The 12336-nt window shown below is 37.6% G+C and overlaps 1 protein-coding gene across 1 annotated transcript in view; it reads left to right on the forward strand.

Moving 5' to 3' along the window:
* Window positions 1–12336, forward strand: part of LOC134842596 (spermatogenesis-associated protein 7 homolog) — a 532288-nt gene that overhangs the window by 501526 nt on the left and 18426 nt on the right. The window contains exons 2-4 of the mRNA XM_063859011.1: window positions 6568–6660; window positions 7391–7438; window positions 7509–7606. Coding sequence (XP_063715081.1) covers window positions 6579–6660; window positions 7391–7438; window positions 7509–7606 — 228 coding nt within the window. The 5' untranslated portion in view covers window positions 6568–6578. The remainder of the gene's footprint in view (window positions 1–6567; window positions 6661–7390; window positions 7439–7508; window positions 7607–12336) is intronic.

Consider the following 12336-nt stretch of genomic DNA (forward strand, 5'->3'; position numbering starts at 1 on the left):
GGGTTTCTTTAGCATGTACTCTCTTGACTTCTGTCTCATTTCTTCTGGAGTCGGTGCGCTATCTTTCGACAGTGTATAGTACGTTGCTAACATTGTCCTCAAGTCGTCACTTTTCACTCCATCGATGAACTTCGAGGCGATGCTAAAGTTCCTTCTGTTTGTTGACTCTTCAGGATCACTCCCTCGTCTCAAGCTCTCGAGATCGTCTAGGAACCGATCAATTGATTCATCGTCCCTTTGCCTTCTTTTTTCGAATCTCATCATTGCTTGGTGACCCTTCATGCCTGACCCGAATCGATTCAACAGTATCTCGATGATTTTGTCAGCTGTGTCGCGTTCCTCTTCCTTCTTTGCAACTACGCATTTCAACGCCGTGCCTTCTAAGTTATTGAGTATCGCCGTGCAGGCTTGTCTCTCGTCGTTCAAGTTGTCCTGTTCCAAATGTAGTCTCATGACTTCTACCCAAGTATCGATGCATCCGTCTGAGTCATCCTTAAATTCTTTTGGCTTCTTGAAGGTTTTCCTGAATTTGCCACCTCCTCTCTCACTCAATTCAGTGTTTCTCGTAGCGAACGCTTCCAATGTTCTATTCTTCATCTCCCAGGTGCTAGCCCACGTCATGGCATCAGGTCCCGCATTATTGTAGGTCGTGGAATCACCTGGACCACTCGTCGTATTTGCGGTTCCACCTTTCATAATTGTCTTGCCCCCCCCCCCGGTGCTGTGCTCGCTGCATCCCAGGGTAATGGTAACGGTGTTGACTGCCGTTTGTTCCGTTGTGGTTCCACAAAATCAACTCTGTTACCTTGCGTTCGACCCGTTACCGGCCTGTCTTGTGATGTAGAGTTTCTCAAGGTGGCATCTAGTTTTGCCTGTATGGCACATGAACTCTCAGCCTAGTCCCTTCCCATTGAGTCCATTCTTGTTTCCAGACTCCCCAACTGACTGTTCACAGCGTCATACCATTGCTTCATTTCTTGCATGTTTTTTTGATGTTCTTATCTCGCTCTCCATCAGTGGCCTTTACCTTGTCTGACATCTGCTGAAGCTTTTCCTCTGTCGCCTTCGCCAGATTGAAATAGTTGTCCAGTTACTCGTGTTTGTTGTATCTTAATTCTTTCTTTATCGTCTCTCTTTCCTCCTCGCTGTGCTTTAGTTTCTTGTCGATCCGATCTAGCTTCGCCATCAGATCGCCCAATTCAAGAGGAGTTGTTGTTTCATTGTCAGCTTTTGCCATTTTGTTGGCTGCTCCCCCTGTTTAACCTGGTCATCGTCTTGGTTGGCCTCTGTCGTTATCGTGGAAACTGTTCCAAACGTTTTGCCATTCTCGGCTTTCGGTTCTCCCGTCACTATGTCTCTTGATTTCATCCCGACCATCATTGCTATCCTTTCTGTAAATGACGTTCTTTTTACTTGAGACTCGTCCTTAACTGTTTCTGGCGTGTTGCTCGTTGTGTCCTCCACAGTGTCTATCGGCGAGACTTCCATCGATTTTTGATTTTGTTCCTCTGCATTCGGCATCGGTGTCGACTCCGTCGTCTTCTTCTCCACCTCATCGACACTCTGGTCTGTTGTTTGGTCAATCTCAATGGCGGGTTCCGTTTGTTTCCCCTCCGCGCCCTCTTTTGTCTTGTTCTCTTTTGAACTTCTTGTGTTGACCATGCTCACTGAAAAGTTCTTCCTTGTTATTTTTGGGCCAACCGTTGTCACTTTTCGTTGCGACGAGTTATATTTTGTCTTTGACTCCGTAGCTCTTTTTTCAGCTATCGGTACCCTGCTCCGTTTCATGATTTTTTTACAAGTACTTCTATTTACAATATTACTATTTACAAAATTCTATTCTAAGGATAAAATTTCTGATAGTAAATATAATAATTATAAAACAAACGTTCCTATTCCCGTTTAACATTTATGAAAATTTTACTAATTCGTGATCCCAACAAAATCGGATCTATCGCGATTTAATTTTCCGACCGGTCCTATTGCTCTTGTTTTAGTTATTTCGACCTGTCTTAAGACCCTTTAGTACCGTCACAACACTTTTTTGTACCGTCCCAAGACCTCCCGGTACTGTCCCAACACTTCTATTTACTGTCCCAAGACTTCCCTGGTGCTGTCCCAAGACTTCTAGGTACTGTCCCAAGACTTCTAGGTACTGTCCCAAGGCTTCTAGGTACTGTCCCAAGACTTTCTGGTGGTACTGTCCCAAGACTTTCTGGTACTGTCCCAAGACTTTCTCGTACTGTCCCATGATTTTCTGGTACTGTCCCAAGACTTTCTGGTACTGTCCCAAGACTTTCTGGTACTGTCCCAAGACTTTCTGGTACTGTCCCAAGACTTTCTGGTACTGTCCCAAGACTTTCTGGTACTGTCCCAACACTGCCCTGTCCCAAGACTGCCTGTCCCAAGACTGCCTGTCCCAAGACTGCCTGTCCCAAGACTACCTGTCCCAAGACTGCCTGTCCCATGACTGCCTGTCCCAAGACTGCTTGTCCCAAGACCGCCTGTCCCAAGACTGCCTGTCCCAAGACTGTTTGTCCCAAGACTGCCCGTCCCAAGACTGCCTGTCCCAAGACTGCCTGTCCCAAGACTGCCTGTCCCAAGACTGCTTGTCCCAAGACTGCCTGTCCCAAGACTGCCTGTCCTAAAACTGCCTGTCCCAAGACTGCCTGCCTCAAGACTGCCTGTCCCAAGACTGCCTGTCCCAAAGCTGCCTGTCCCAAGACTGCCTGACCCAAGACCGCCTGTTCCAAGACTGCCTGTCCCAAGATTGCCTGCCCCAAGACTACCTGTCCCAAGACCGCCTGTCCCAAGACTGCCTGTCCCAAGACTGCCTGTCCCAAGACTGCCTGTCCCAAGACTGCCTATCCCAAGACTGCTTGTCCCAAGACTGCCTGTCCCGAGACTGCCAAGACTGCCTTGAGCCACTGTACCTTGTACCACCACTTGAGATCTAGTTAAAATTTTCCCAAAAAACCCAAACTTACTGGCCAAAAGTTAGAATTACTAACCCCCTTGTTTTTGTTTCTTTTAATATTTTGATGCAAGTTGAAACCCAATTTGTTCTAGGTGACTTGTGATCACCTGTTTGTTCAAAACCGATTAAAACTTCTTCACCAAAAGCGTCAAAATTTGAACAGAGAAAAAAATAATAATAATTATCGATAAAAGCAAAAAAATATATACCCACCTAAAATTCAAAGGTGACTTGTGTCAACCCTTTATCTGAACAACAACAAAAAAAGTGTTTGGTACCTGATTGCCACGCGTTCTCTTCTCCCCTGCTAGCGATCTTATGGGGTATCACAAAAACTGTCTATGTCCGTTCCCCCCTCCCGATCCGACCAGGGTACCTACCTTAATTCGATGTTAAATTTGGATATCCGCTTCTTATAATCAACGCGTGTAGTAAGAACCTAATGTAACTAAATCGACGATGCCGATCAATTAGTTACTCTAATGTGTGCCCCCTTTTTACACTTTACAACCACCAACCTCTAACCTAACCAGCCCCCCTTCTAACCTCCCCCCTCTTTAGACCCCCTCTTAAACCAAAAATTACCTTAAGCGCCGGGTGCTAAACCTCTCGAGAGAAAACCGTAGAACCTGTTTCCAGGCCTGCTTGATTAAAAACGTTCCTCAAAACAGTGGGGTTCCACTTATCCAATTTTACAATTATCTCTTATAATGTAATGTGGATTTTAACGATACCCGTTTGACCAACTTGAGAACACCCCCGTCCTCTCTTGTTGCTCTGATTCCGTGCTGATTGTTTCCTTGACTTGCCCTGCACCTGATCACCAGCACCACTTTCCCACTTGGCTGGTCACCTTTTCCAGTCAAGTCTCCTAATGGTCCAGCTAAGTCCCTGTGAACCACTTTCCCACTCGACTGGTCACCTGTTCCAGTCAAGTCTCCTAATGGTTCAGCTAAGTCCCTGTGAACCACTTTCCCACTCGACTGGTCACCTGTTCCAGTCACGTCTCCTAATGGTCCAGCTAAGTTGCAAGCTATCTGAAAACCCTTCAGAACGCCCCACACTCGGGCACCTTTTCAGATTGCTGAAACGATCGATTCGATCAGTCTTACAAAAAACAGTATGGATATACTATTTAATTAATATATAGTTTTGATCCAACTAATTTGGTGTCAAATTCACTGTCATTTTTTTTTGTTTTCTAGTTTTTGTTCCTTTTTCTGTTCTTTTTCGGTTTTTGTTTCACTTTTTGTCTTTTGCTCGTTTTTTCATCCCCCCTAGTTACCCCCCTTACTCGGTTAGCTAAGCCTCGTTTGGAGAGCGTACCAGGAAGTTTTCTCGAGTTTTCTTAAAAAGCTATCATGGTACAACCGGAAGGTTTACACGTTCCCGCTGAACCGTACCACCGGTACTCTAGAATGGGCATGAATCCCGGAGCTGCGTCAAGTGGGTTCGACTCCGTAGTCATGATGTCGTAAAAACACCCAGGAGCGCCATTAAAACACTATGTAACAGTCGCCTACTTCGGTCACATATGAGGCTTAAGAAGAATAGGCCCTATAACCATTGGCTCAAGAGTCAGGGACACTATCTCTCGTGTTTTTCTACCTCAAAACGGTCGGAGCCAATTCGGTTCGCTTGCGACATGAGACTAAAAACCCATTACTGCTTAAACGTCCCCATATTTAGGTCTCAAAATACCCAAAATACACGAACGCCGTTAAAAACAGGGTCGGAACAATCCGCATAGTTACTTTTTATTAGTCAGTGGAACTTTGATCCGTTTCAGATGGACCAACCCAAAACTCTCCTTATCTCAACATAACAATCATAAAACACACTCAAGAAAAATAAATTCGGGTTTTCACATACCAGCACACTCAAGAATTGGAGTAACTAAATCGGTAAGCAACTCGAGAATTAAGTAGGATAATTTGAGAAGTTCGTTACTAAATAATTTCAACAAGGGAAAGAAGTTTTGACTCAAGAATTGAAGTTTTGTCTGAACCTTTGGGACACCCCAGCTGTCCACCTTTCCACTGAGGGTTCACTCTGGTTCACCTCGAATAAATACGTTCTCCTTTCGCAATCGTTTCTTCTCCTATTTCCGGATAAGACGGCTCTACTCGCGTTTATTTTGTATCTGGAAATTGCGAATAGTAATTTCCCGCAGCTTTTTCAAGTACTTTCCCGCGATTGTAAATCGGTCGTTCTGATCTTTTATTTCTGAGATTCTTAGTTTTTGCGAGAAACTTGAGCATGGCAGGCTCAATTTGAATTTTTGAAAAATTAAAATTCTTCCCAAAATTTGTAGTTCGTGTTCCTCAAGGTCAAACTTCCAAATATGACCGACTGGCACAGTAGGGTAGGCTTTAGGATTTCTCCATGGGTTTTGAACACTCGTTTATAAGTTCGTAATTTTTCCCGGTGGGTTGCAGTTTCCAAACCAGCAAAGAATTTTCCGCATACACAAATTGTTTTCTGCAAAATTTCTGTGGAAGAATTTCCAATACGTATTTGTTAGAGATAATTTCAGGCTGTCATAATCTTGATTTTCGAAAACCACAATTTGGCTAAAATAGTTGTATAGCGTATTAGAAGGTACATTAAAATTTTCATTTGATTTCATCAGTCTTGTTGCATCAACAGCAATCTCACCACGTGTTGCTTGTCTCATTCGCGATTCGTTTTTATGAATGATTGTATTCAAATCAATGTCATGTTTGTTTTTTAGTAGTGAAACTAAGTCGTGTAATTCAAAGTACATTGAGAGTGGAAGGAGCTTTAAAAATTTCAGTATTTCAGTATAACTCATTTTGAAGTTATTTGTAATCCATGAAGTAGCTCGTTTTTGTACTCTTTCTAATTGTGTTAACTCTGTTTTGTTCGGATACCATTTTCGCGATGCATAGCTTATGATTGGTACTAAGATCCAGCGCGTTGATGACAGTGAAAACCGCAAGAAGATGGTCAACCGAGACGTTCTTCACCCACCGAACAGCACGTGCCGTGAAGTACATGCTGAAAACAACGGAGATCGACTTTTTCACCTCTTTGCGCCGTTTTCGCAGTACTCTCAAAGACTTCTTACTAGAGCGCTCTAAACTCTTCAATCGTGAAAACTCATGCACTTGGTTTTTGAAGTGCCGTTGCTCTTTCTGTAGATCTTAGTTTTTAACATATATTTGTTCATCTATTTATAAAAATTTTGCCTTATTTTTAATAAGGGAATTAATTCTTTTTTTGTTTGTATCCACAGTTTAAGTTTAATTTTGACTTAAATGATGCATTTACTGACCATACATAGAACTGGCGTTGGTAGAGACGGTTAAAAGCATATGAAGCTGGGTTTAGACGCTAGCTTTATTTTCCGTCGATTTGTACTTCCGGGCGAATGTTAAATTCTCCGGGTGTTCTATTTAACTTATTTCGTTATCGTTTCGATTTCTAGAAAATGCCCAGGATTTTGACTGGAATGTGTGATGAAGAGACTCCTGACATTGACCGCGATTGCTATGATACTTCTGAACTTCTGATTATCAGCTCGCAGCTCGCTACGGAGGCCCCTAATTGTTATCTATCCTGTGTTTTAGTGTTTAGGATGGATGATAGAAATCATATGCGGAAATATGAAATAGATAACAAGAAACTACACTATTTTTCTGCAATAACAACTGCAAAGTGTTAGTACATTGACAGTCACGTTCGACTTGAAGCATTTTGTTACACTAAAGCACAAAATTAAGCGAACGTCCATGTTTTTTTTTCTCTAAAATATCTGTTTTTTTTGGACAACCTCCACTGAGATTCTTAACAAAATTATTACTTCGACCAAGAGCAATTGACATGAGGTACTCTCTACGAAATTAACGATTTTTGTTTTCAAAGACTTACCAGTATTTCCGGGTCTGAAAATGCCAGTTTTCACCATCTGCCTTAAGTTTTTCAAAAGGCATAAAAATGAAAGAAACAGCTGAGTTAATCAACTGTCACACTGAACAAACCAATTTTATCGATCGTTATGTTTTGCGTTGCATGAACAATTTTTTTCTGCTTATTCGAGAAGAGTTCTCTCTGATGCAAAACTTAGTGTAGATGGTGGAAACCGGCATTTTTAGACCCGGAAACACCGGTAAGTCTTTAAAACCAAATTTTGTTAATTTCATAGAGGATAGCTCAGATCATTTGCTCTTGGTTTATGTAAAAGTATTGTTTAAAATTCCAGTGAATAATTTTTGAAAACAGGCATTTTAGAGGGAAAAAAATTTAATTTGCGCTCAATTTTTGTCCATTAGTGTAGAAGGAAGTTTTATTCTGAGATGATTAATGGTGATGAAGTTTGAAGGTTGATGTTGTACTGGAATGAGTGGGACTGTTTAAGGAAAAGATCGAATTTATCATTCTTTTTTCTAGCAAGAATCGACAATGGACCACCAAAATCTTTAAAGTATAGTCAAAAGCGTGAGTTTTAAGCTTTTCAATTATAGATTCTCGACATGGCATTTGTGCTTGATTTATTCATATTTTACAGGAAGAGATATTATGGCCAAAAATCGGAGTAAATCTGCTAGATCGAACTACCCTGAGCTAAACAATGCCAATATACGTTCAACCGCTACTGCAAGATTGGTGAGATATGACTTGTAGAAATAAGTTAACGACTGATAGAGAAAATATTAATGTGCTCGAAGTCAGATTGTTTTCCAATTGTTGTCATATAGTTATCTAATTGCAAGAGTAAGTGTCTTTTAATCAGGACCCAGACTTCTATCCCGGGAACTACTTGTCTTGCAAATCTGGGCTCGTTGCCATTTGGTCTGTTTTTTTTTTTCAGTAAGTATTAAATTGGATTTTTTCCTGGAAAAATTGAAATGACGGCTTTTCGTTTCTCTGCTTTTATTTTGTTGGATTAGTTTCCACGCCAATGATTTCTATAGTGTTGTAAGGAACTTTCATTTTATTTGTTGATTACTTTTGTGCTTTATTTGCTTAATAAACTGATTGTGTGGCGCTTGAAGGAAAGAACTTGATTTTTATTTGAAAAAAATTCAGGTCGGTCGTGGTGTTCAAAGTTTTGAAACGTATCGCTCACAAATGTTTAGTTACTACAACTATTTTTTATAGCTTTTTTGTTTTTCGCTCAATGGGCTCTACAAGCTTATAATTTCTTAGTGGCCGTCCGGTAAATAGTAAAAGCTTTGTATCAAATTGGCTGACCTTCGTGAACTTGAATCTACTGCAAGTCTGCAAACTTGTCATGTCAAAACTTGAAATACAAACAATTGAGCTGGATTTCCCGATTGAGATAAGGCTTTCGGAAGCAGATAGTGTAATGTAATGACTTCATAAAGTGCTCCATTTCAAGTCTGCTAAATTGTTGTTATTCTATTTTTTAAATAAAGTAAACAATAGATTGAGACCGTTTTAAAACATCAGTATAACAGGAGATTGGGCAAACAATGATTCCAAAGCCCATACCAGCTGCGTCAATATGTTTATGCGTGTTCACCTTGTCTCTTTTCGCCTTACTCCGCGTTCTATGCCCTTCAAAAAATTCAATGTGGGAACTGTTTGATCCTTTTTTTTTCCTATTTATTTCATTTGTTTAATTGCCCTGCCTAACGTGAGATCAACGGTTTAATTGATAGGGCTTGTGATGGGTATCTCCACTACGTTAACTGTTACGCCCTATTTTTAAAAGAAAAAGTTATGGCGTTATATAATGTTCAATTTCAGACTATTGTAGGAAAATTTTCTTTCAAATCACCTTTAATCTGAGGAGAGTTAAATCAATATAACAGTTGGTAGACTTTTTCTTTGCGTAAAAGGTTTCTCTTTTTTAAAAAGAAACTTTTATCTGTCCAGAAAAATACTCTCCCAATTCTCTGATTAGGGGTTCAACCTCAAAAAAAGAAGATATGGCGCTGAAAAAAGTTCATTTCCTTTTTCAAATTTTCGGAGAGTTTCTTTTCTTCTCGATCTGTCCTATCAAATCTCAGAATAAGTTTTAATGCATGGAAAGAAAAAAAATCACTACATAAGCCAATATTACCTAAGCTTGGTGGTGAAATCAGTATAAACAAGAAGTCCATCTGATGACCGTTTATGTCAATTTTTTTCATTTTTATCAGAAAACACCATGCCAAATCAATTTGAAATGGATGATTACATCTTGAATACGTCCGGGCTCATTGATTTTTTTGCCTACAAATTTCACCAAATACTTAGAAAATTGTTTATAATTGAAATAAATTGATTTTTTTTCCATTTAGTTGTTGCGCATGTCTGATTTGGAATTTGTGTTGGTTGAATTTTTTTTCTCATCGCCGTGTTCTGGATCATAATAAATCAACTTATATCTCAATCGAGCATGACCGAAGTTTAAAAAAAATACTTTTTTTTTAATTTTAATAATTAATTTCAGCTCTTTCTCAACCGTATCCTGCTACACTCCCCACGACCCCAAGGTTGTCAAACGGTTGCCCAATCAAATTAAATTTTTCTTTTTTTTTGTCCCTGCGCAAGTGGATAGTTTTGACAGTCTGAGGAAAAGAGAGACATCGTAAAGCTTACGATGGTTTTAGTTTTCTATGGTCCAACTTCTAAATGTTTGATATAAGTAACCACTGGAAAAAATGAGACAGATCATGAATTTAAATTTGGTTTTATTTTCTTTGGTACAACTTCTAAGTGTTTTTTATGAATAATTACTGGAAAAATGAGACAGCTCATGTTTTTAATTTGTTTAATTTTCTGTGGCACAAATTTTTAGTGCTTTTTTAAAAAAAACCTCTGAAAAAGTGAGACAGATCATGAAAATACTTTTCAGATAACCAAACCAAAGTCAAATTGAAATGTCTTTTATTTTTCTGTGGTACAAATTATAAGTGTTTTATTTAAAAACCACCGGAAAAAGTGGGACAGATCATGAATTTAAAATTGGTTTAACTTCTGAAAGTTTTATATGAATAGTTACTGGAAAAATGAGACAGCTTAATTTGGTTTCATTTTCTGTGGCACAAAATCCAAGTGTTTTTATTTGAATAACCTCTGAAAAAGTGAGACAGATCAAGAAATTACTTTCCAGATAACCAAACCCAAGTAAAACTGAGATGTCTTTTAGTTTTCTGTGGTACAAATTGTAAGTGTTTAACATAAATAATCGCTAGAAAAACGAAAGAGATGAAATTACTTTTCAAATATCCAAACCCAAGTCCAATTAAATTATCTAATAAAATTTTGCTCTCAGTCTGAGATGATAAAACCCACATGGAACCTAAAATTTGATTCCTCACAAATGTTTGTCAGTCTAATTCATTTACTCGATGATTTTTATGAAAAAGATTTAGATCTAGATTTTAATTAACAGCGAATTTTCGGTTTAAATTATGCGCAATTTTAAATATTTGTTGATTATATATATTTTTTATTTAGTCTTATTTTTTTATTAATTAATTCTTTTGTCTAGAATGTAGCTTTTTCTTTCCTCGCCATGTTTTAAAATGGAGATTTTTGATGATGTTTTTTAATATTTGATTATCACTATATATTTATCAGATTTTCCCCGAATTCAGATTCAGGCAATATATATTCTAGTCCAGAAATTAATTTCACTCTTGAAAATGATAGATTGGGTGCACATTTGTTCTTTAATTTTAAGAAATACATGGATATATAGATTTTTTACAAAAGAAAAATATTTTGAATTCCAAATGCAAAAGAGCGATAAAAGAGATGCAAGATTAAAGGTGTATATAGAATTTTTCCAAGAAAGTGGGGCTCCCCTTCTATAACTGAATTTGCTTTGTTTTTCAATCATAAATATCTAATTCATTATCCTGTTATTACGTTTTTGTGAAATAAATCGTCTGATTACTTTCCAATGCATATTGATCATGAAATTTATGAATTGCCCATTCTGGCTGGATATTGCCCTGCTCTTAATTCCACTAAAGTGAAATGGATTGAAACGGAGATTGTTTGCTTGAATAGTAAAACTTACTTTGATTATAATGATCAGGATGATAATAAAAACTGCTATGAAAGGCTCTAACAGAACTATCTCTAATCCACTTGAAAAATACGAGAGTGCTTCAATTTAAAAAATTATATGAGGGTGCCAATCGTGGTTTTCGGCTTGTTGATAACTAATTCAAAACATATGAATAGATTAAAATTGTATTATTTTTTTCTATTGCAAATGTCGCGCTCTCAATGATAAAATTTCTTCAAATCCTTGGAATTAATAATCAGTTTTAGCATTTTTGAAACATAAGTGCTTTTTTAAATAAAAAACTGCAATAGTTATTTTGAACAAATAATTGCATGTTTTTAATGTCGATTTTTTTTTCGCGTTCAATCTCACTGAATGCCGTGTTAACTTTTTTGATATACTTTTAAGAAAATTTGAACGAAAACAATTTACAGTTTTTGAATGCATTTCTAGTTAATAACTAATTGCTACTGTAATGAATTTATTGGTAAATCATGTAAAAACATTATGGATTGAAGTTTTAAATCAATTATTCATTGGTTTTCAGAACCAATGAATAATTGATTTAAAAGAATAGTTGATTTAATCCACAATTTTTTAGCCGAAGACAGCTCAACATTTTTCACAGGCGTGCTGAGTGATTTATTTTTCTTGTCTGTGACAATCTTGATTTTGGACCACTCTACTGGAAAATACTTGGGAGTGTAATGTTGATATTTTTATCTAGACAGGTTCTTTGACTCGCGTGATAGCTTTTTTAATCTTTTTTTGACTTTCTTCTCTATTAAAACACAAATAATCCCAGATGATTTAATCCATGTATTTTTGATATTTCAAATTTTTTACCCTTAAAAAATCCGAAACCTGCATTGCAAAGGTAGTTTCATGGGTGGTGAACTTTTTCTTCGATTTTCGGTATATCGTTATCTCCTGACCAAAAACCAGAATCATTGGAGCTTTCATTTAAAGAACTCAAAATTTCTATAAATTTTTGCGTGTGAGTACTATACAATCATCAACGTTCGGATTGCGACAACTCATTTTTGGGAGAGCGCTTGAAATTTATTATCAATTAATTATAAATTAGAAAAAACAGGAACATTTTTCGAAAGTTTTTCTCAATTTGAATTTAAGTGTATAGCAGAAATGGTCTGAACTTGAGGATTCCTATAAAACTTGAAATCATTTTTAATTTAAAAATTGATTTTCAATTACTGTTATTTTTAAATTTCGTAATATAATTACCACTGGTTAGCTACAAATTACTCGTTGTGGGTTATGGATAGCTATTTCAAACATTGTGGACTAAAGCTCGTTGAAGTAAGCAGACTGCAACAATAGTTTTGGAATACTATTTTTTTTGGTG

This window comes from Symsagittifera roscoffensis, chromosome 3, assembly GCF_963678635.1.
Source record: "Symsagittifera roscoffensis chromosome 3, txSymRosc1.1, whole genome shotgun sequence".
Classification (NCBI taxonomy): domain Eukaryota; kingdom Metazoa; phylum Xenacoelomorpha; order Acoela; family Convolutidae; genus Symsagittifera; species Symsagittifera roscoffensis.